Source organism: Oncorhynchus mykiss, chromosome 2, assembly GCF_013265735.2.
Source record: "Oncorhynchus mykiss isolate Arlee chromosome 2, USDA_OmykA_1.1, whole genome shotgun sequence".
In the NCBI taxonomy this organism is placed as follows: Eukaryota; Metazoa; Chordata; class Actinopteri; order Salmoniformes; family Salmonidae; genus Oncorhynchus; species Oncorhynchus mykiss.
Window position 1 is genome coordinate 66,620,193 of NC_048566.1, and position 24,957 is coordinate 66,645,149.

At 41.4% G+C, this 24,957-nt stretch overlaps 2 protein-coding genes and 1 long non-coding RNA gene across 5 annotated transcripts; all 3 read right to left on the reverse strand.

Moving 5' to 3' along the window:
* Positions 1-9,366: 9,366 nt before the first annotated feature.
* On the reverse strand, positions 9,367-13,626 carry LOC110494333. Its single transcript, XM_021569301.2, has 6 exons — positions 13,449-13,626; positions 12,476-12,583; positions 12,158-12,297; positions 11,838-11,934; positions 11,492-11,616; positions 9,367-10,190 (listed from the first exon to the last, which is right to left on the reverse strand). The coding sequence occupies exons 1-6, from the start codon at positions 13,531-13,533 to the stop codon at positions 10,014-10,016; spliced, it is 732 nt and encodes a 243-aa protein (XP_021424976.2). The 5' UTR covers positions 13,534-13,626; the 3' UTR covers positions 9,367-10,013.
* Positions 13,627-16,960: 3,334 nt separating this feature from the next.
* Positions 16,961-18,010, reverse strand: LOC110533844. The gene is made up of 2 exons (XR_002475052.2): positions 17,347-18,010; positions 16,961-17,228 (listed from the first exon to the last, which is right to left on the reverse strand). It is a non-coding gene; the product is annotated as an uncharacterized LOC110533844 (long non-coding RNA).
* A 2,859-nt stretch (positions 18,011-20,869) lies between these two features.
* Positions 20,870-23,397, reverse strand: LOC110494342 (peptide deformylase, mitochondrial). 3 transcript variants are annotated; one of them, XM_036953795.1, is made up of 3 exons: positions 23,342-23,397; positions 22,115-22,746; positions 20,870-21,909 (listed from the first exon to the last, which is right to left on the reverse strand). In XM_036953795.1, exons 2-3 carry the CDS (start codon positions 22,704-22,706, stop codon positions 21,752-21,754), a joined length of 750 nt encoding a protein of 249 aa, XP_036809690.1. In that variant the 5' UTR covers positions 22,707-22,746; positions 23,342-23,397; the 3' UTR covers positions 20,870-21,751. The 3 variants fall into 3 exon arrangements, with proteins under 3 accessions (XP_036809690.1, XP_021425003.1, XP_021424987.1); XM_021569328.2 differs by lacking the exon at positions 23,342-23,397 and adding an exon at positions 23,147-23,204; XM_021569312.2 differs by lacking the exon at positions 23,342-23,397 and adding an exon at positions 22,864-23,189.
* Positions 23,398-24,957: the final 1,560 nt, after the last annotated feature.

The following is a 24,957-nucleotide window of genomic DNA, read 5'->3' on the forward strand; positions in this document are numbered from 1 at the left end:
TTTGTGGAATATTTGTGTCATTCTCCAAACTTTTGGCCACGACTGTAGGTTCTAACTATAAAGAAGTTGAGGAAAAATTGTTCCTTTTTGAGAATGTGTTCTTTCCCGTTCAAACTCACTTGTCCTGATACGATATTCCCAATCAAAATTTGAAAGTCAGCCAAATCCTTACATAGCACTTCTACATGCCCCTCCCCTCTGCACAAAGTGAGTCGACTGACTCCAGAGTCTCATGCAATAGGATGATTTGTTTAGAAAAGGAAGACTTAGCCCCAGACAGAGTGGTTGGGGCAGTGTAAACCTGACGGAACTGTGTGCTGGAGGTTGGGCAGGGAGAAGGAGAAGACGTAGGCTCTGTCGGGCAGATGGCTGGACTGTTCAGAGAGTTTCCGGACCAGAGGAGAAAACATGTCACTCTGAATCAGGAGGAGTCCGTAGACAACCTCCCCCAAACTGGAATACCCTCTCCCTCGCCTGTGGAGAACATTAATAACTTTAATGCAGATCTCTTGCTCACTGCAAGTCCTGTTGAATCTCTTCCAGTCCACTTACCTTGTCACCTACATAAAATCTGAAATCCCTGTCAGAGCCCGGGTCCTATCAGGGCCCATTATGCCATAACAGACTGAACTCAGTCCAAGCCTTCTCTCCTTGCAAGACACAATCCCTGCACCATTCCAACAATCACTGCTCCAACATTTTGGCGGCCCCCCTCTTGACAACGGAGAGGGAAACAAGGTTTTGGAGTTCATTTCCTGCAATCCTACATGTTTTGCAATGGGGCTAGAGAAAATGTTGCAGTTTTACCAGAAGTTTGATGTAAATCTACAGATTTTGCCAATGGAGAGAAGATTTTGCAATTTTATAACAGATTTCATGCAATTCTACAGATTTGGCCATAAACGGGAGAGAAATGTGTGCAGCTTTTAAGGAAATATCCTGCAATTCTACACATTTTGACTTGACTTATGCCATTCCTTTACTTTAGATTGTTTGTATCGTTAGATATTACTTATTAGATATTACTGCACTGTTGGAGCTAGAAACACAAGCATTTTGCTACACCCGCTCGCTATAACTTCCTCTAAACACGTGTATGTGACAAATAAAATTGGATTTGAGTGAGAGTGACTTACAAAATCAATGGGGGCCTCCTCGGTCTGTAATTTGACCATGTATACTAGAAATTCAGATAGCTGGCTAGATTAACTTACCGGTCTTAAAAATATTAGCTGACATGGGCTAATTAAGTGACTGCTGATGAAGAAACACATTTCTAAATTGCAAGTTGTGTATTCTACTAAACCCACTGAGTTAATATATATATCAGCAAAAAAAATAAACGTCCTCTCACTGTCAACTGCGTTTCTTTTTTTTTTTTTTACCCCTTTTTCTCCCTAATTTCGTGGTATCCAATTGTTGTAGTAGCTACTATCTTGTCTCATCGCTACAACTCCCGTACGGGCTCGGGAGAGACGAAGGTTGAAAGTCGTGCGTCCTCCGATACACAACCCAACCAAGCCGCACTGATTCTTAACACAGCGCACATCCAACCCGGAAGCCAGCCGCACCAATGCGCCGGAGGAAACACTGTGCACCTGGCCACCTTGGTTAGCGCACACTGCGCCCAGCCCGCCACAGGAGTCGAGGACACCCCTACCGACCAAGCCCTCCCTAACCCGGGCAACGCTAGGCCAATTGTGCGTCGCCCCACGGACCTCCCGGTCGCGGCCGGTTACGACAGAGCCTGGGCGCGAACCCAGACTCTGATGGCACAGCTGGCGCTGCAGTACAGCGCCCTTAACCACTGCGCCACCCGGGAGGCAACTGCGTTTCTTTTCAGCAAACTTAACATGTGTAAATGTTTGTATGAACATAAGATTCAACAACTGAGACATGAACTGAAGTTTCACAGACGTGTGACTAACAGAAATAGAATAATGTGTCCCTGAACAAAGCGGGGGTCAAAATCAAAAGTAACAGTCAGTATCTGGTGTGGCCACCAGCTGCATTAAGTACTGCAGTGCATCTCCTCATGGACTGTACCAGATTTGACAGTTCTTGCTGTGAGTTGTTACCCCACTCTTCCACCAAGGCACCTGCAAGTTCCTGGACATTTCTGTGAGGAATGGCCTTAGCCCTCACCCTCCGATCCAACAGGTCCCAGACGTGCTCAATGGGATTGAGATCCGAGCTCTTCTATGGTCATGGCAGAACACAGACATTCCTGTCTTGTAGGAAATCACGCACAGAACTTGCAGTTAGGCTGGTGGCATTGTCATGCTGGAGGGTCATGTCAGGATGAACCTGCAGGAAGGGTACCACATGAGGGAGGAGGATGTCTTGGATATACCGATCCTGTGCAGGTGTTGTTGCACGTGGTCTGCCACTGCGAGGACGATCAGCTGTCCATCCTGTCTCCCTGTAGCGCTGTCTTAGGCGTCTCACAGTACGGACATTGCAATTTATTGCCCTGACCACTTCTGCAGTCCTCAAGCCTCCTTGTAGCATGCCTAAGGCACGTTCACGCAGATGAGCAGGTACCCTGGGCATCTTTCTTTTGGTGTTTTTCAGAGTCAGTAGAAAGGCCTCTTTAGTGTCCTAAGTTTTCATAACTGTGACCTTAATTGCCTATCGTCTGTAAGCTGTTCGTGTTTTAACGACCGTTCCACAGGTGCATGTTCATTAATTGTTTATGGGTCATTGAACAGCATGGGAAACAGTGTTTAAACCCCTTTACAATGAAGATCTGTGAAGTTCTTTGGGTTTTTACGAATTATCTTTGAAAGACAGGGTCCTGAAAAAGGGAAGTTTATTTTTTTGCTGAGTTTATATACAGTGCCTTGCGAAAGTATTCGGCCCCCTTGAACTTTGCGACCTTTTGCCACATTTCAGGCTTCAAACATAAAGATATAAAACTGTATTTTTTTGTGAAGAATCAACAACAAGTGGGACACAATCATGAAGTGGAACGACATTTATTGGATATTTCAAACTTTTTTAACAAATCAAAAACTGAAAAATTGGGCGTGCAAAATTATTCAGCCCCCTTAAGTTAATACTTTGTAGCGCCACCTTTTGCTGCGATTACAGCTGTAAGTCGCTTGGGGTATGTCTCTATCAGTTTTGCACATCGAGAGACTGACATTTTTTCCCATTCCTCCTTGCAAAACAGTTCGAGCTCTGTAAGGTTGGATGGAGAGCATTTGTGAACAGCAGTTTTCAGTTCTTTCCACAGATTCTCGATTGGATTCAGGTCTGGACTTTGACTTGGCCATTCTAACACCTGGATATGTTTATTTTTGAACCATTCCATTGTAGATTTTGCTTTATGTTTTGGATCAGTGTCTTGTTGGAAGACAAATCTCCGTCCCAGTCTCAGGTCTTTTGCAGACTCCATCAGGTTTTCTTCCAGAATGGTCCTGTATTTGGCTCCATCCATCTTCCCATCAATTTTAACCATCTTCCCTGTCCCTGCTGAAGAAAAGCAGGCCCAAACCATGATGCTGCCACCACCATGTTTGACAGTGGGGATGGTGTGTTCAGCTGTGTTGCTTTTACGCCAAACATAACGTTTTGCATTGTTGCCAAAAAGTTCAATTTTGGTTTCATCTGACCAGAGCACCTTCTTCCACATGTTTGGTGTGTCTCCCAGGTGGCTTGTGGCAAACTTTAAACAACACTTTTTATGGATATGGATTTGGATTTGTGCAATATACGACTGATTGTTGTCCTATGGACAGAGTCACCTCAGCTGTAGATCTCTGCAGTTCATCCAGAGTGATCATGGGCCTCTTGGCTGCATCTCTGATCAGTCTTCTCCTTGTATGAGCTGAAAGTTTAGAGGGACGGCCAGGTCTTTGCAGTGATTTGCAGTGGTCTGATACTCCTTCCATTTCAATATTATCGCTTGCACAGTGCTCCTTGGGATGTTTAAAGCTTGGGAAATCTTTTTGTATCCAAATCCGGCGTTAAACTTCTTCACAACAGTATCTCGGACCTGCCTGGTGTGTTCCTTGTTCTTCATGATGCTCTCTGCGCTTTTAACGGACCTCTGAGACTATCACAGTGCAGGTGCATTTATACGGAGACTTGATTACACACAGGTGGATTGTATTTATCATCATTAGTCATTTAGGTATATATAAATATATATAATATATATAGAGAGAGAGAAATGTCCTTGTTTTTTAATATATATATATATAAGTGACCCTGAAATACTTATGTATTTTGGGGTCACTTAGAAATGTCTTTGTTTTTGAAAGAAAAATACTTTTTTTCTCCTTTTAAAATAACATCAAATTGATCAGAAATACAGTGTAGACATTGTTAATATTGTAAATGACTATTGTAGCTGGAAACGGCAGATTTTTTATGGAAAATCTACATAGGCGTAGAGCCCATTATCAGCAACCATCACTCCTGTGTTCCAATGGCACATTGTGTTAGCTAATCCAAGTTTATAATTTTAAAAGGCTAATTGATCATTAGAAAATCCTTTTGCAATTATGTTAGCACAGCTGAAAATGGTTGTTCTGATTAAAGAAGCAATAAAGCTGGCCTTCTTTGGACTAGTTGAGTATCTGGAGCATTAGCATTTGTGGGTTTGATTACAGGCTCAAAATGGCCAGAAACAGATGACTTTTTTCTGAAACTCATCAGTCTATTCTTGTTCTAAGAAATTAAGGCTATTCCATGCCAGAAATTGTCAAGACACTGAAGATCTCGTACAACGCTATGTAGTACTCCATTCACAGAAAAGTGCAAAGCTGGCTATAACCAGAATAGAAAGAGGAGTGGGAGGCCCTGGTGCACAACTGAGCAAGAGGACAAGTACATTAGAGTGTCTAGTTCGATACCTCACTGGTCCTCAACTGGCAGCTTCATTAAATAGTACCCGCAAAACACCAATCTCAACGTCAACAGTGAAGAGGTGACTCCTGGATGCTGGCCTTCTAGGCAGAGTTCCTTTGTCCAGTGTCTGTTCTTTTGTCCATCTTTATCTTTTATTTTTATTGGCCAGTCTGAGATATATATTTTTGCAACTCTGCTATGGAACCTTTTATAGACAGGTGTCCAATCAATTGAATCATGTCCAATCAATTGAATTTACCACAGGTGGACTCCAATCAAGTTGAAGAAACATCTCAAGGATGATCAATGGAAACAATGGAAACAGGATGCACCTGAGCTCAATTTTGAGTCTCATAGCAAAGGGTCTGAATACTTATGTAAATAAGGTATTTCATTTTTTATTTTTTATGTAAGGCTGTAACGTACCAAAATATGGAAAAAGTCTTGGGGTCAAGAGTTTGGACACACCTACTCATTCAATGGTTTTTATTTATTTTTGCAATTTTCTAAATTGTAGAATAATAGACATCAAAACTATGAAATAATACATATGGAATCATGTAAAAACGAAAAAAGTGTTAAACAAATCAAAATATATTTTATATTTGAGATTCTTCAAAGTAGCCACCCTTTGCCTTAATGACAGCTTTGCACACTCTTGGCATTCTATCAACAAGATTCATGAGGTAGTCACCTGGAATGCATTTCAATCAACAGATGTGCCTCGTTAAACGTTCATTTGTGGCATTTTTTCCACTACTAAACCACTACTAAAGGGCATCAATAAGAAGAAGAGGAACACAAGCAATGGACATTAGACTGGTGGAAATCTGTCCTTTGGTCTGATAAATCCAAATTCGAGATTTTTGGTTCCAACCGCCGTGTCTTTGTGAGACGCAGAGTAGGTGAACGGATGATCTCCACGTGTAGTTCCCACCGTGATGCATGGAGGAGGTGTGGGGGTGCTTTGCTGGTGACACTGTCAATGATTTATTTAAAATTCAAGGCACACTTAACCAGCATGGCTACCACATCATTCTGCAGCGATACGCCATCCCATCTGGTTTGCCCTAAGTGGGATTATCATTTGTTTTTCAACTGGACAATGACCCAACTCATCTCCAGGCTGTGTAAGGGCTATTTGACCAAGAAGGAGAGTGATGGAGTGCTGCGTCAGATGACCTGGCCTCCACAATCACCCGACCTCAACCCAATTGAGATGGTTTGGGATGAGTTGGACCGCAGAGTGAAGGAAAAACAGCCAACAAGTGCTCAGCATATGTGAGAACTCCTTCAAGATTGTTGGAAAAGCATTTCAGCTAAGCTGGTTGAGAGAATGCCAAGATTGTGCAAAGCTGTCATCAAGGCTGGCTACTTTGAAGAATCTCAAATATAAAATATATTTTCATTTGTTTAACACTTTTTTGGTTACTATAATATTCCATATCAAATCAAACTTTATTTGTCACATGCACCGAATACATCAAGTGTAGACTTTACTGTGAAATGCTTACTTACAAGCCATTAACCAACAGTGCAGTTCAAGAAGAGTTAAGGAAATATTTACCAAGTAGACTAAAATAAAAAGTAATAATAAAAAAAGTAACATAAGAATAACAATAATGAGGTTATATACAGGGGGCACCGGTACCGAGTCAGTGTGCGGGGGTACAGGTTAGTACAGGTGGGGGTGAAGTGACTATACATAGATAATAAACAGCGAGTAGCAGCAGTGTACAAAAGGGGGGGTCAATGTAAATTGTCCGGTGGCAATTTTATTAATTGTTCAGCAGTCTTATGTCTTGCGGGTAGAAGCTGTTGAGGAGCCTTTTGGTCCTTGACTTGGAGCTCTGGTACGGTTTGAGAAACAGTAGCTGAGAAAACAGTCTATAACTTGGGTGACTGGAGTCTGGCAATTTTATGGGCTTTCCTCTGACACCACCTATTATATAGGCGGTGTCAGAAGAAGCTTGTACTTGTAGTGATGTACTGGGCCGTTCGCACTACCCTCTGTAGCGCCTTACGGTCAGATGCCAAGCAGTTGCCACACCAGGCGATGATGCAGCCGGTCAGGATGCTCTCGATAGTGCAGCTGAATATCTTTTTCAGGATCTGGGGACCCAAGACAAATCTTTTCAGTCTCCTGAGGGGGAAAAGGTTTTGTCGTGCCCTCTTCAGTACTGCCTTGGTATGTTTGGACCATGATAGTTTGTTGGTGATGTGGACACCAAGGAACTTGAAACTCTCGACCCGCTCCACTACAGCCCAGTCGATGTTAATGGAGGCCTGTTTGGCCCACCTTTTCCTGTAGTCCGCGATCAGCTCCTTAGTCTTGCTCACATTGAGGGAGAGGTTGTTGTCCTGGCACCACACTGCCAGTTCTCTGACCTCCTCTCTATAAGAGGCCTACAACTGTTGTGTCGTCAGCAAACTTAATGATGGTGTTGGAGTCGTGTTTGACCACGCAGTTGTGGGTGAACAGGGAGTACAGGCCGTAGTGTAGCACTGTGTTATTTCATAGTTTGGATGTCTTCACTATTATTCTACAATGTAGAAAATAGTAAAAATAAAGAAAAACCCTTGAATTAGTAGGTGTGCCCAAACGTTTGACTGGTACTGTATATATATCATACCTCTTGACTTTTTAAACATTTTGTTGTTTTACAACAATTCAAAATGGATTAAATATTTTTTTTAATCTCACCCATAATAACACACAGTAACCCATAATGCCATTGGGACATTTTTTTTTAGAAATGTTTGCAGATTTATTGAAACTGAAATACAGAAATATTTAATTTACATTTAGTATTTACACCCCTGAGCCAATACATGTTAGAATCACCTTTGGAGGTGCAGCAGCAGAATTCATGATAGAGGACACTGAGGGATTCCCTTTAACCGGAATGGGGTGGCTGCTGCTATAACCTGGACAGATAACAATCCAGACCCCAAGGACTACACCACTGTTATATCAGCCTATAACCATGTGTGGGGTGTAGTGCCCTTGCTCTATTGTGTGATCTATACCAGCGGGAGCAGCAATAGGAAGCCCTAGGATGACATTGTAGGGCTGAACTTGACTGCATCTCAGGTGTGGTCTTCCTCATACAAGGACCATGGCCAGTGTGCCCTGGAAAGCATGAATGACAGCTACCCAGTGCATTTGTCATCCCATTGTCAGTGCCTGCTGACATCTACTGTTCACGTCAACATTGGGAACTTACCTGATAAACTGTGTGCGTGGCCACGCCCTGATGATGGTTGCATGCAATTAGCTGCCATTTCCATCTCCCTCTGACCTCAGAGCTGGCCACAGATGTGACAAATGTCTCTGGAGTGTGTAAGCCTATATCACTGGTTTCCAAAAACACCAAATGACCATCTGTTTTTAATAAGATACAGAATTAAACAGATCACTCTGCTCTCTCTGTCATCACACTACTCTAGGAGTTGTTCCCCTATCTGTCATATGTGGGACCACACACACGTCATCGTAACTAAGATGAATTGTAACTAAGACACACACAAACACTTGCATGTGCTTAAATGATACACAAGCACACGTTCTTATACGAAATTTAAATAGTATTTTCCCAGTTTCCCAGAATGTATCAAGTTAATCTGTTGCCTGTCTGTTTGTCAGCCTGACTGTATGTTGTGGTGTCTTTTGGCCTGTGAATGCGAGACATGTGTTTTTAGAAATGTTAAACTAAATAAGCATTTTGGTCTGGACTTGCTACACTCGCACGGAAAGGGGAGCATGATACGGCCAACGTCTCATATCTGTTTTTCCGTCCTTTTCAATAGTTCAATCCCTCAGCTGATTCCTATGTTTTGAGGAGTCTGGGTCAGTCCAATTTTTTTTTCTCAAAACCAGAGGAGAAATTTGACGCCCACTTTAACTGTTCTGCTTTGCTCCTTACCATGTATTCAGCCTGTCCTAAGTGATTTGTTGTGTCATCAGGTACAGGCCCAGTCCAGGCATTAACATATTACGCTTAAGTAGTGCAATTAATCAGCTGCATTTCAATCATTTTCAGTACTTTTTGAATTACATCTGTAGTTATGTCTGCTCTGTCTACTGCAGCTTGAATGCCTCTTAATGATATGGCAAATGAGGTCAGGTGCCATACAACCATCATAATACTCTTTCTTCTCCTTAAAATATGAACGTTACCTTTGTCCTTTCCCCATACATTCAAAAATCCCTTCTCACCCTTCTTCTTCCTCCCTTTGCCCTCTTTTAGAGGCTGATTCCCAATTTGACCTGCCTTGTAAGAATTTGTAATCCCACTACCATCCCTCCTTGGTCTCTCCCTACAAAATATATTTTTCTATTAGAATAAAAAAAGGGCATCATACAGGAGGGTATGTAGGCATTAGTGTTTGTAAATGTTTTGTGTGTGATGGAGTGAGAGACTGGAGGATTCTCCCCCGCTGTTCATTCAAAGTTGGCCTAATTGAGCTGTCAGCCGACACGGTCAAAACAAAACCACTGCCAACAACCTCTGACCCAACTGCATAAGCCCCCCTCATTTAGTTAGCGTTGCCTTAACACAATTCAGGTTTCTTTATTGGCATGACAAATATACATTCTAGTTGCTTAAGCATGTATGCCATTAACAGAACAGTAAAACAAAGACAATGCACTCTGTGATATTTATTTTCCCTCTATCAGACCTCCCACCGCATTGTTTATTTATGGGATGTGCTGTCCCAGATAAAGGGGTTGGGTGGAGGGTGCCTGTGAACAGGACAGAGAGTCACGCTAGGGGGACAGAAATGTGCCAAGCCCCCCATTGCCGCCCCTACCGTCTACCCTCCCTGTCCCCCCACCGTCTTTTGCTGCCTCATCTCAGAGTCATCCTGCACTTTCCCAATAGAGCACATCTAAATAATCTACTATGCACCTGCACAGTTCCATTGACATCCTGGAAGGTAGTGCATTATGTGGTTATTAGTGCATGAACACTGGAACAATTAAGGACTATGCAGATTCTGGCATGAATTTACATAAAGCTTGGCATCTTCCTTACAGGGTTATAATGCATGCAAAGAAAAGCACATTCCTGACTATACAGTAAAATGGATGTGGAATGACTCCAGCACTATAGTTGAGAGTCTGCAGGGACTTATGACAGAGCGGGGAAGCCTTAAAGGTTACCCCCGAGAATGACTTTTTTTAAGTCTGCCGGGGAGTTGACAGGGAACACTGTGTGGGTGGTGTTCTTTCTCTCCACCAACGTGGCCACAGCCTCACCAAGGTCCAGGTGGTTCAGGTAACCAGGAGCCATGCGCTCTGGAGGGGCCACACCTGTGTTGATCTTTACCTGTGAGAGCAAGTGAATGGAAGCCAGTTGGCATTGGTTAACAGTGGCGTAAAGTACTTAAGTAAAACAACTTTAAAGTACTACTTAAGTCGTTTTTTAAAATCTGTATTTACATTTGACTCCACAAAATTCTTAAAGAAAATAATGTGCTTTTTAAGCCATATACTTTCCCCTGACACAAAAATATTTGTTACATTTAGCAGGACAGGAAAATTGTCTTGTTCACACACTTATCAAGAGAACGTCCCTCGTCATCCCTACAGCCTCTGATCTGGCGAACTCACTAAACACAAAATGCTTTGTTTGTAAATTATGTCTGAGAGTTGTGTGCCCCTGGCTATCCATAAATGTATAAACAATTGCACGGTCTGGTTCTTAACAAGGAATTTGAAAGTATTTATACTTTAGTATATTTTAGCAAATACTTTTACTTTTGATACTTAAGTATATTTAAAACCAAATACTTTTAGACTTTTACTCAAGTAGGATTTTACTCAGTGACTTTCACTTGAGTCATTTTTCTTTTAAGGCATCTTTACTTTGACTCAAGTATGACAATTGGGTAAATTTTCCACAACTGTTGGTTAATGATGTGTACAGCAGATTGGCTGAGTGTACAAAACATTAGGAACACCTAATATTGAACTGCACCATTTTTGCCCTCAGAACAGCATCAATTAATCGTGGCATGGACTCTACAAGGTGTCAAGTGTTCCACAGGTATGCTGGCCCATGTTGACTCCAATGCTTCCCACAGTTGTGTCAAGTTGGCTGGATGTCATTTGGGTGGTGGACCATTCTTGATACATGTGGGAAACTGTTGAGCATGAAAAACCCAGCAGCATTGCAGTTCTTGACACAAACCAGTGAGCCTGGCACCTACTACAATACCCTGTTCAAAGGCACTTAAATATTTTGTATTGCCCATTCACCCTCTGAATGACACATACAATCTATGTCTCAATTGTCCCAAGGCTTAAACATCCTTCTTTAACCTGTCTCCTCCCCTTCATCTACACTGATTGAAGTAGATGTAACAAGAGACATCAATAAGGGATCATAGCTGTCACGTGGATTCACCTGGTCCGTTTCATGGAAAGAGTAGTTTTGTATACTCAGTGTATATGAACCAACAAACAAGACAAGGGAAGGGTGTATTCATGATCACAATGTTGCAGACAACTTTTACTGGCAATTGCTATTTGGGTAGACTGAGACAAGTTCTGCAACTGATAGCATGATCCTTAATATACACTAGCTAACTAAACAATGGGGGTTTACATTATAGAGCTTGGCCACACCTGGTTGAGTTTGCAGGGCACTTCTGGGTACTCCTCTCGTAGTACCTGACAGAATGCCAGGGTGCTGGCGGCGCCAACAGTCAGGAACCCTGTACCTGGCATCAACAGCTTCTCTCCAGCACCACCTGCGGCACAGCACACATCACTGCCCAATAACCACCAAGCCATACTCAGCATAATGTGCAAGGACAAAATATTGTGTTATCAAGTGGGGAAGAAAGTTGTTCCTCAAGACAAGTGTACTAACAGGTGTTGCCGATGTCACTCAAATGGTCCAATCACTTTCACAGAACACACACTACTGTACTGTCTGGAATGTAGGGAAGGGCCCAGGTGGGAGACTCACCTGTGATAAAGGTGTAGGTGCAGTTGGGGTCGTCTCTCACCAGCGGAAAGAAGACCTTCCATGATACAAAGGTGCTAAACAGCAATGTCTCAATCACCTACGGGTGGATGAGAAGTATTAAAAGAATAATACAGATTAAAGTAGTGAGAGAGGAAGAATTCAAGATGAGAGGGAAATCTAAATAGATGTGGAACTGACAGAAAAGAGAGGAAGGTTGTGGAGTGCAGATGTAAAACAATGAAATCATGACAGCTTAACAGATAATGAGGATGGTAAACTCTGGATCATGAGTTAGTCAGTGAGGTGTGTTGAAGACTCACCCAGTGTAGTTCTTTCAGAGTCTGGGTATGTGGTGGCCCACCCTGCCACCAGCTGAATCCCAGAGATGACACAATGTCTGTCACCTTGCCAACAGACTTCAGAAGGGCGTGCTTGACCACCTCTGCCCCCTCCTCTGAACCTAAGACGAAGAGTAACAGAGTTTGAGAGGCGTTGCCATACATTCGTTTTTGGTTATATAACACCAATGCGGGGGCATTGTCTTAATATATATGGGATACCTTCAACAATACTCTCATTTCTAAAATATGTCTGTCAAATGTTGTCAACCGCCAAGGAGTGTGAATGGGTGCTCTTACCAACATTCCCGACTAGGGTAGTGAGGTTGTCTCGGACGGAGGGCGAAACAAACCCCCTGAGCTTCTCTAATCTGCTGTTGTCTCTGGAGATGACAGCCACCTTGAAACCTTGAAACATGGACAGTAGACAGTCACAATCAGGCAAACAGAAGGTTAATTTTGCTGCAGTAGTTGGGTTGGCTTATTGCTAAATATTTTATTTAACATTGTAGAATGTCATGGACAATATATTATACTATTCAACAAAACACAATTTTCAAGAAACTGGAATGTCCACTTGACAAGTGATAGACACTTAAGGCAACTTGTCACCTGAGGAATGACAGTGTGGTATAAATGAAAAGGGCTATACCAATCAATCAACTCGTCGTGGTATTTCGATTCACCATACATTTTATTATCTATCGCGTCCTGAGAAACCTATGTGAAAACGTTAAACCAAGATACACAGGCTTATGCTAGGCTACCAGCACTTTTGACGAAATACAACAATGCATTCACATTGCTCCCGATGTTAACTGCTAGTTGGAGTTCAAGACAATATCAAGTCTTTGGACATTCTTATGAGAATCACAACTTGAAATCTGTGCGTAAAGGAGAGACCGTTTTTTTTTTGTTTTTACGCGCGGTGACAATCCACAATTCACCTTGACAACGAACGGTAGCCTCATCCTTTTTTTTTCTCAATTACTCAAATCTTTTTCATCTATTACCAAACATAACTTGAGAAACACAAACAAAACAACTACTTCCCAGCAGACCCAATTTGATCCACCCAACAACGACCAATGGCGCACACAGCATAAGATTTATTAGACCTCTTCATATATCCTACATATTTTGCACGCAGGAAATTATAGATGTTGCACAATTTAATCCTGACCATTAACCGTGGGCGGGGGCATTGTCTTTAAGGCAGGTGTAATGGTTTCAAGACTCCATATGCTCCTTATCTCAAATAAGGACATCTTACCTTTGTCGAGGAGTGCTTTAACTATTCCAGAGCCCACTGTTCCTGCTCCACCGAGAGCTAACACAACTCTGTCCGCGTTTGACATGCTGAATAGGTCCAAAGGACTGTACAAAGGAATTTAAACACCGCTGACAGTCTGAGTCTATGGAGAGTACTTTGTACCACCCGGGACCTTTAAACAATAACAAGGGCCACAGTTCCGCCCCTTTACAAGTGTCACTGAAGCCACGCCCGTATCAGGTGAAAGAACAACGGCAAAACCTAATTGACCTCCCATCTCCCCTCTCCCCTCTACCCTTTCACTTCTCTCTCTCTCTCTCTCTCTCTCTCTCTCTCTCTCTCTCTCAAATATTACAGATATTTAATATATTAAATTCATAGGCTATATTTTGAATATCTATATTGTTTTAAATGAACATTTAAATAAACATGCAAATTAATTTGTTATTAATGTAGCATGAATATTCATATTTTTTTTGTTCATTCGGATTCAGTGAGTCTTCACTACTTAACACTGCCACAAAGGAATAAACCCCGCCCAGAGTCATGTATTTAGCGAGTTGGGCCAAGGCAGTTTCAACATTATGATGCATTAACATGACACTTCAACATTCGATGTCAGCCATATTAGCTTCCCATTAACATTAGGCTACATGGGGAGTATTAAAAAACATACTATAAAACTGAATGTCTACCATGAGCATTATGATGCATTTACATGACACTACAACATTATATGGCAGCCATCATTAACATTAGATGGGGAATGTTTAAACAATGGTATGTAACTGAATGTCTAGAATTAGAACAATATTCAACATTCTAAAAGTTGGCCTAAGTCTCTAAATATATGGTTGTGAACTTGCCTATTTCTAACATTTTTATTCTTAAAATCATATTTTAAACCTAACCCTAACCTTAATCACACTGCTAACCTTATGCCTAATCCTAACCTTAAATGAAAGGGCAATTGCACCCCTTTTCAACCTCATTTTCATTATCTCCAGCACAATACCAGTGTCTACATATGTGAAAATTACACATTTCTATGTTTTGTAAAAAAAAAATGTAACTTAAAAAGTTCTACCCAATGACATAATAAAAAGTTAATTATTTTAAAAACAGTGATTTTCAAACTTTGATGTGGGGAGCAAGAAAATACCCCCCTGACTAGATAGTCGTTGTAAGCTTTGAAAATCACTGTTTTTTTAAATTGATTTTAATCCTACCCTGTGATTTCTCATTAAAATATTTTGAAGATTTCTTCTTACCTTTTCAACCACAGATCATAGAAATGCTGTGTTTTCACATATGTAGACACTGGTTTTGTGCTGGAGATAATAATTATGAGGTTGAAAAAATGCAGATTTTCACTTTGAGACCAAAAAGCTTATTTTTGTTTTCATAATTCTTCCCACTCTACTTTATGGCTGTGCTATAGATGGGGTAGCTGAGAATTTATCGAAAATGACAATACATGTAGGGAATTGAAGGTGACTCGTTTCAGCTAGTTCATGTCAATATGGCTGAAATTCACTACCTAGATAATCAACAACTGTAATGCTGTATTTGAGAGACAACAAGTGCTCATTGTGCAAATGTATTTATGTTTCAATAAACATTGGAGACAAAATATAGTTTAGGCTACATAATGTCAACAATCTAAGCCAACCCATCTGTTTTAACCCATAATTACTCATGCATCGGTTTTGAGGCTAGCCTAGTGGTTAAGAGCATTGGGCCAGTGACTGAAAGGTCGCTGGTTTGAATCCCCAAGCCAACTAGGTGAAACATCTGTTGAGCAAGGCACTTAACTCCATTTGCTCTGGATAAGAGTGTCTGCTAAATGACAACAATCGAAACAAAGATGGGCTGGGAGCTGAGCTAAATCGAGTGCACCCACATTTTTGAGCTGTTACCTGACAGTTAACTTTTCTGAACTTTTGATTGGGTTCAAACATTAAAATCACGCTCATCGATGTTACAGGTTTAGGGTGAGTAGCTACAGGGATACCATAGATAGAACAATGAGACAGATATTTTACTGGACGTATAAATGTGAAGAATCCACTTGGCGTTTCAACTCACTACCAAATATGGTAGTGAGAGGAAGCCCATTGGCAAGCAGTGGGAGAAGAAGGATTTTGGCAGACATTCTGCACATTTTCTCATCAATGAAACATTTGGTCTCAATACTGTTTCCTATTCCCAAAACTAAAATATGTTACGAACAGAGTGGATAACGTTTTGTAGGCTTTACCTTTTGCCAAAGTTTTAAGAGTTTGCAATGTTTCAAAGGTGAGCAAAAGTGAATTGAGTTACTGCGCAAGCGCATTTGACAGAGTAGGCGTTCCCTAACAAACGCATGCAAATGCAAACGTATGCAAATGTTATCGGAACATTGCGTCGTCAATGGGCCGCGCGGTGCATTCTGAGCTAATCTGGTTTAAGGCGAGTTCTCCAAGGAGTTGAACGGGAGTCAATTGGGCGCTAGCTCAAAACCCCAACATTAGCATCAATTTCGTGAACAACAAGTATAACATTACACATATTTTCCGAGATGTGAGATAATTAACGTGTTCTCTGTAATATCGTATAGCTTTGGATTCGTGACATTACTTACTTTCGAGGAAAATAGGCAGATTTCTCGATTCATACCCTGACTTTGAGAAGGCAATTCGTGATGATAGTATGTATGATAGTTTAGCAACCGCGCGACGCAGCAGGATAACGTGAACCTGATTGGTCGACAGTCTTCTGGGTGGGGTGTAATACCAAAGATTTTTTATAACTAAACCAAGAGCCTGTCATTTCTTCTTCTTCTTAGGTATATTGGCGATCGCATAATGTAATGTGCATTCTACTGTGCGGGGTGGAAAAAATATATTTTTTAACCAAAATACAAAAAATGTATAAATAAAAAATAAATCAAACAACTTTTTTGGGGAACCTGGGAAGGCATGTAGTTCCAGCGCTAGTACCCCTTGCAAGTCCCAAAAACTTTTCTGCTGCAGCCACAATAATATCCAGTTTTTTTATTTTTATTTATGACTTGTGTCATACAGTTTACAACTGTGGCAATGAATGCCACAAAATCTACCCTTTTAACACACAGGGTATGTTTTGACTGGTAGCCAACATTTACTACAGGCGGTGGTGTGTCCACTACCATCTCTTCACTAGCATCACTTGTTTTCTCAATTCTTTTAACCCTTGTGTGGTGTTCATGTTTTTGTTATTCACCCAATGTTCACAGGTCTGATGGACCCACAACATTATCGGGTTTTTAAAACAATACCGCCATAACAATTTACTTAAAAATACTTAATACTTAGATATTGACATATCATTTACAAGCAATACATGGTTAATATCTGCCATTTACCTCTGCTAGATCACATTTATCAATAAAAGCGCTATTTGTTATTTTTAATCAAATGTGATTTTTTTTAAACAAAAGCAATTATAGTCAAGACATGGGTGGAATAAATCATGAACAAATATAAATGAAACAAGGTTTTCATCACTATTGATGTTTAATGCTTTGAACTGAACAAATTGGAAAGACATTTTACATACAGTATTTTATAGAAATTATACAGTAAATGAGCCCCATGAAACACAAATTAAGGCTGGTCTACACACCACATGAGGGAGAAAGTTTTACTGTGTGTGTTGCAAATATATTTCTTGCACTTTGATGTATGTGCTCTGTGTCTTCCTGTCCTTCTTGGGTCTCCACACATCGCTGCGGTTCTTCTTGTTGCTACCGGCTGCATTCTAGAATGATGAAAACAGTTCAGTCATTTTTCTAACATCTCACTCACATATATCGTGACAGCAGGCCAAGGTAGGAGAGTCAGACACACACACATGCAACAACATCACTCACACTTACTTCCAATATTGGAGTTGTTGGATTTGTGGGTCGGGCGGATGGTGTAGCAGCATCTTCCTCCTGAATCCTCCTCACAATGTTTGGGGTCCATGGGATATGTTGCCTCCTCTGGATTTGAGGCCTTACCAATGCCTTGCCCAACTTAGATGAATTAATAGACCTGTTCTGTGTATTCAACAGCTGAGGTGGGAGCTCTGGCTTGTTTTTTCCATACTGTTCCTACCATCGTCAACTTCCTCTTGAGGAGCTCCTGTCCCAGCTTGTTCGAAGTAAAAAAGTTATTGCAGGTGATGTTGTGGCCACGTCCAGGACAACCCGCATCCCATGGTTCTTTTCAGGGGCGCCTCCATCTGGCTTCCCCATGTACATTTGCAAGTTTCACGCATATGATGAAGCCGCATCACAGATCTTGATTCCATATTTTTCGGGTTTAGACTGTATGTACTGCCTGAAGGGGCAGCGGCTCCTAAATGGCATAAGCTGCTCATCAACAGTAACATTGGGCCCAGGGTTGTAAAACAGGGGAAAGCGGTTAACCCACACTGACCTTTTTATTTTTTTAAATTTCACCTTTATTTAACCAAGTAGGCCAGCTGAGAACAAGTTATCATTTACAACGGTGACCTGGCCAAGATAAAGCAAAGCAGTGCGACAAAAAACAACAGTTACACATGGGATAAACAAAAGTACAGTCAATAACACAATAGAAACATCTATATGCAGTGTGTGCAAATGGAGTAAGGAGGTAAGGCAATAAATAGGCCATAGTAGCGAAGTAATTACAGTTTAGCAAATTAACACTGAAGTGATAGATGTGCAGATGATGATGTGCAAGTAGAAATACTGATGTGCAAAAGAGCAAAAAAGTAAATAAAAACAATATGGGGATGAGGTAGGTAGTTGGGTGGGCTATTTACAGATGGGCTATGTATAGCTGCAGAGATCGGTAAGCTGCTCAGATAGCTGATGCTTAAAGTTAGTGAGGGAGATATGTCTCCAACTTCAGCGATTTTTGCAATTCGTTCCAGTCATTGGCAGCAGAGAACTGGAAGGAAAGGCGGCCAAAATGGGTGTTAGCTTTGGGGATGACTAGTGAAATATACCTGCTGGAGCATCTGCTATGGGTGGGTGTTGTTATGGTGACCAGTGAGCTGAGATAAAGCAGAGCTTTACCTAGCAAAGACTTATAGATGACCTGGAGCCAGTGGGTCTGGCGACGAATATGTAGCGAGGGCCAGCCAACGAGCATACAGATCGCAGTGGTGGGTGGTATATAGGGCTTTGGTGACAAAACGGATGGCACTGTGATAGACTGCATCCAGTTTGCTGAGTAGAGTGTTTGAGGCTATTTTGTAAATGACATTGCCGAAGTCGAGAATCTGTAGGATAGTCAGTTTTACAAGGATTGTTTGGCGGCATGAGTGAAGGAGGCGTTGTTGCGAAATAGGAAACCGATGCTACATTTAATTTTGGATTGGAGATGCTTAATGTGAGTCTGGAAGGAGAGTAATCGGTTGAAGAGCATGCATTTAGTTTTTCTAGCGTTTAAGAGCAGTTGGAGGCCACGGAAGAAGTGTTATATTACATTGAAGCTCATTTGGAGGTTTATTAACACAGTGTCCAAAGAAGGGCCAGATGTTTACAGAATGGTGTCGTCTGCGTAGAGGTAGATCAAGGAATCACCCGCAGCAAGAGCAACATCATTGATATATACAGAGAAAAGAGTTGGCCCGAGAATTGAACCCTGTGGCACCCCCATAGAGACTGCCAGAGGTCCGGACAACAGGCCCTCCGATTTTACACACTGAACTCTATCTGAGAAGTAGTTGGTAAACCAGGCGAGGCAGTCATTTGAGAAACCAAGGCTGTTGAGTCTGCCAATAAGAATACAGCGATTGACAAAGTCGAAAGCCTTGGCCAGGTCGATGAAGACGGCTGCACAGTACTGTCTTTTATTGATGGCGGTTATGATATCGTTTAGTGCCTTGAGCGTGGCTGAGGTGCACCCGTGACTAGCTCGGAAACCAGATTGCACAGTGGAGAAAGTACGGTGGGATTCAAAATGGTCAGTGATCTGTTTGTTAACTTATTTTCCACCATAATTTGCAAATAAATTCATAAAAAATCCTACAATGTGATATTCTTTTTTTTCTGATTTTGTCTGTCATAGTTGAAGTGTACCTATGATGAAAATTACAGGCCTCTCATCTTTTTAAGTGCGAGAACTTGCACAACTGGTGGCTGACTAAATATTTTTTTGCCCCACTGTATAATATGGAAAATAAAACACTAACATATATTGATTAGATAAGTATTCAACCCCCTGTTAGACTACAGGGGGTTCAATACATGTTATAGCCAACTTTGGCAGTGATTTACAGCAGTGAGTCTTTCTGGGTAAGTCTCGCTAAGAGCTTTCCACATCTGGATTGTGCAACATTTGCTTATGATTCTTTTCAAAATTATTCAAGCTCTGTCAAATCGGTAATTTATCATGGGTAGACAACAATTTTCAGGTCTTGCCATAGATTTTTAAGCAGATTTAAGTCAGAGCTGTAACTCAGCCACTCAGGAACATTCACTGTCTTCTTGGTAAGCAACTCCAGTGTAGATTTGGCCTTGTGTTATAGGTTGTTGTACTGCTGAAAGGTGAATTAATCTCCCTGTGTCTGCTGGAAAGCACACTTAAGCAGGTTTACCTCTAGGTTTTTGCCTGTGCTTAGCTCCATTACGTTTATTTTTTATCCTGAAAACCTCCCCTTATCTTAACGATTACAAGCATACCCATAACATGATGCAGCCACCACTATGCCATGATTATATGGAGAGTTACACTCAGTAATGTGTTGTATTGGATTTGCTCCAAATATACTTTGTATTCAGGACAAAAACTGAATTGCTTTGCCACATTTTTTTCAGTATTACTTTGTATGGCCTTGTTGCAAACAGGATGCATGTTTTGGAATATTTTTTATTCTGTACACCTTCCTTATTTTCACTCAATTAGGTTAATATTGTGGAGTAACTACAATGTTGATCCATCCTCAGTTTTGTCCTATCATAGCCATTAAACCCTGTATCTGTTTTAAAGTCACCATTGGCCTCATGGTGAAATCCCTGAGCAGTTTCCTTCCTCTCTTTCAACTGATTTAGGAAGGACACCAGTATCTTTGTAGTGACTGGCTGTATTGACAAGCCATCCAAAGTGTAATAACTTCACCATGCTCAAAGGGATATTCAATATCTGCTTTTTAAAATTTTGCTTCTACCAATAGGTGTCCTTCTTTGCGAGGCATTGGAAAACCTCCCTGGTCTTTGTGGTTGAATCTGTTTGAAATTCACTGCTCAACTGAAAGACCTTACAGATAATTGTATGTGTGGGGTACAGAGACGAGGTAGTCGATTAAAAATAATGTAAAACACTATTATTGCGAACAGTGAGTCTATGTAACTTATGTGAATTGTTAAGCACATTTTTACTCTTGCCATGAAATGTGGTTGAATACTTGACTTGAGACGTTTCAGCTTGTCATTTTTTATTAATTTGTAAAAGTAAAAAAATAAACCTAATTCCACTTTGACATTATGGGACATTGTGTGTAGGCCAGTGATGACACTCAATCCGTTTTAAATTCAGGCTGTAACACAACAAAATGTGGAATAAGTCAAGGGGTGTGAATACTTTTAAGGCAAAGTACGTGTTGCCTTCAATTCAAAATACCCTTAATTTGTAATAATATATACATTAGCTTTAGCCCAGCCAGGGATTAAAAGTGAAGTGCCAAACTCTTGTATATTTTTCTATTTTGGGCTCTTGGTAGGTCCTTAAATTTGATTAGATCTGGAGCCTTAAACTTATGTTAGGAGAAACCAGTGAGAAATTAGGAGAAACCAGTGATTAAATGTTGCAGGTCAAGATTTAAGGTAATACTGCCAAATGTGGTTTGAGGTTAAGGTGTTTGTTTTCATTATTTGTTATTTTTTCTGCAGATATTTGAATTAAAATGGGATTTAAAATAGGAACAGATGTCTCTCGTGCTGTGCTCTTTAGATGTTGATGTTTAAATGTAGGATACTACAGCATATAAAAGCTTTTCAGTTTTTTCTTTACTTCCAACATTCTGCAATATTTTCTCTTTGGTCAGCCATCTGGTGGCACCACAGTTTAGTCAATATTTCAGTTCCTTTAAAAATGTTCACACAAATTAAACAACTTGCAAGATAATTGAATATTCATCCAGACTATAAATCTGCCTTCATAAATACATTATTTATTATTACGAATTTACAGTTTAATCAGTCAAAGGAAAGGTTTCAGAATGGTCTTATCTGCTGCCATGTTATGTCCAAGAACTGTCTTTAAGTGCTGTGGGTCAATCAGGGTGACTAGGTTTGTTTGAAACGGCTACTCATTCTTTGCTGCCCAGTTCACGTTAATGAATGTTTTACTGTCCATGCGGTCAATGTATAGGACTCCATCCAAGTGATCCATCTCATGCTGTAGGATGCGTGCGGGCCAGCCGCTCACTTGCCAGGTCACAGGCTCTGCCTTCTCATTCAAGCCTTTGACACAAAAAATGTAAACATTAATAAAAAAAACAAACGCATGCCTAATTAATTTGATGTTGACCAGCCATGGGCCGAGAGATTTAGGTTAGATGGCTGTTTCGGGTACATTAAATCTGGGGTGTAATCATTACTCCAAACAGTTGCAAAACATAACTTGATTTTTTTTTTGCTGCTCTCTGGAACACGTTACTTATCTCACCTGAGACTTCCACAGAGAGGTAGCGTGGAACAGTGGCCGAGAACCCCGAGATGCTCTCACAGGCTTCCTGGAACAGAACTGTGCGTCCATCTAGGACTCGCAGCTGTGGGTTGATAAAGATCCGCAGAGGCACAGTGGTCAGACCGCGGGCTTCACGTGCAGCAGGCAAGCTGTCCTCCAACATGCGCTCTGGGAACTCCAGAGCTAAGATACGAAGTGGCACTCCAACTTGAGGTGCACTCAGTCCCACACATTCAAATTTCCGCATCACCTTTACCATGCTGTGGATCACCGCCTGAACCTCCGGACCCTGTACTGCCCCAGGGTCCACCGCTGCAGCCTTGGCTCGCAGCACCGGTTCACCCACTTGGCAGACATGGGGGTATGGAGGACTTGGTGGGGGCTTGATCTTCCGCTTCATGTACTGTAGGTAGGAACGAACCTTGATGTTTGTAGAATAAGACCGGTTGGGGGACATGCAGACAGGGACTACCCAGCCAATGGATCCAGTGGAATGGGGCCGTGGGGCTTTTGAAATACACATTCTGTAAGCACGAGTCAACAGCGCTGAAGAGCACACAGTTATATTCATGTCTGGGTTCAATCCTGGCACTAGTCAGTCTGCTACAGTCCTGCAGGAGACAAGGAAAAGACTGTAATGAAGGAAGTCAACAACTTAAATATGGTCAACAACAAATTGGTGTTGGGCAAAGATTGGTATAGATGCACATAAAAAATGGCCAGTTTACCAAATCAATATGTTGTGACCCGGGTATGACCAAAATAATTTCACATTATCACATGACAAGTTTACATGTTGAGCAGCTAACCTAGCTAGTAAGCTAATAGCTACAGCAGTTAGTTAGCTCACTGCACACGATACTGAAACCACGCAAATACAATGAACTCGAGTATCCTATCCCATGCAAGTGTTACACGTTTCCATAACATAAAACGTTTATTATATTGATTGCAGTAGCAACAGCGATGCCATTCTAATACTGTAGTTTATAAATTCATAAAAATACACACGAGCGTGTAATGCCTTGAAGATAATCACTTCCTGGTCAATTATTTCGTCAGGTCTTCAAAATAAAGGTTCTTTATTGTGGAAACGTGAATATATATATATTTTTAATCTAACCTTTATTTAACTAGGCAAGTCAGTTAAGGGGGTAAATATTGATTAACATATAATAATTTGTGCTGTATTGTACGCCTACCTACCATATTTTTATCGGTTGTGTTTTGTACATATGTAGCAGGTTCCCTTGAATACTTCATTTTGACAAATTCTTTACGGTCCTGGCCCGGAAGTATTTGGCCGTGTTTTATTGGCTGTCAGTATGTTGCGTTCAAAACAACTGGAAGGTCTGTCAGATCATGACGACAGTGACCTTCATTTCGGAACGTGATGACGCGTATGCCGACCGGCTTTTATGGGCAGACAAGGGATGCATTTATTTTATATAGTAAACATCCATCAATGATTTGGTTATTTATTATTTATAATAAAACCAACCGTTTTAAATGCACAGTGGTAATCCGATGTCTTATTCAAGCTCAGCTTGCAAGCCTATCATGATGTTTGCCCTTTTCATAGTTACTTGTCTTAACCAGTGGTTATTTAGCGTGTAAATGTTGGTGGGGCAAACTCCCCCAATTTTTTTTAGATGCATGCCAGCAAAGCCACTAAACAACACAACATTAACAATACGTTAATTGCACTATAACGGTGACAAACAGTGCCCACAAACTGTTATGGCCTATGTAACAGGGTTATATTGGTGATTCCCCTTGCCACTTTATTGTTAAGCCAATGGGTTTTTGGTTTGAGTTTGTCTTGCCTTCACCTACTCAACATGGCATCTTATTGGCTGGTTTGCGTAGCTTGCTTACGGTTGGTTGCAAAGCACTGTACATCAAAAGTGATTTTTATACGCTCAGGTGATGATTTAAATGTACAATTTATATCAAATTGTTTGTAAATGTTATTCGAACATCACACATAAGATGCAGCGGTTTTTGGAGAATATTTGTTGTGCATTTTGTTGTAAAGAATTCCCGCCAGTACTAGCTAGCAACTTACTGTGTCTGGTGGGGGGGGTTCATATATTTTGTACAGTGCATGAGTGCAGAGTTGGATGGTGAGACGTGCATTGCATGACGTGCAATTTTGTGTCGTTCTTATCAGAATAAATCTACATGACTGGTGCTACATGTTGGAGTTCCGTGTCGATGACTGATTGTACACAACGCAAGAAGAGTACTGTTACACCTACATAAAACTGTCCCAACAGCAGAGCTTTCTTTTTTTTTTCACTACACCTGGCAGGCTTCCTGCTTTGCAGAGTTGCAAAGAAAAAGCCATATAAAACTAAAAGACTAAGATGGGCAAAAGAACACAGACCTGTGAGCCCCAGTCTCTTTTCTGCTCCCCACACACTACATCCAGCTCCAAAAGTTTTTAAGACATTTTAAACTGGAAAAAGAGGCAGTCACGGTTTTAACTAAACAAGGGTCTCTTCTCTCTTGTGCAGGAGCGGGAACCAGTTTGTCCAGTGTGTGGGCATGCTACAGGCGAACCCACAGCGGTTTGGCGCAACATGGCCAATCCTGTTCTGCTGAACCGGCACCGGGACCTGTCCTGGATGGTCGCCCATGAGATCTTCCCAGTCAGGGCCGTTATGCACTCCCGGGGCATGGCGAGGACACCCGCATGCCCCCGACCAGGCTGCGGCCAAGATGAGTCGGTGAAATACTTGCTCTGGGAGTGCAGAGCCGCCAAGGACCTGTGGAAGGAATCAGACCCCCGGATCTCCTTGTGTCTGCCAGCAGGGGAC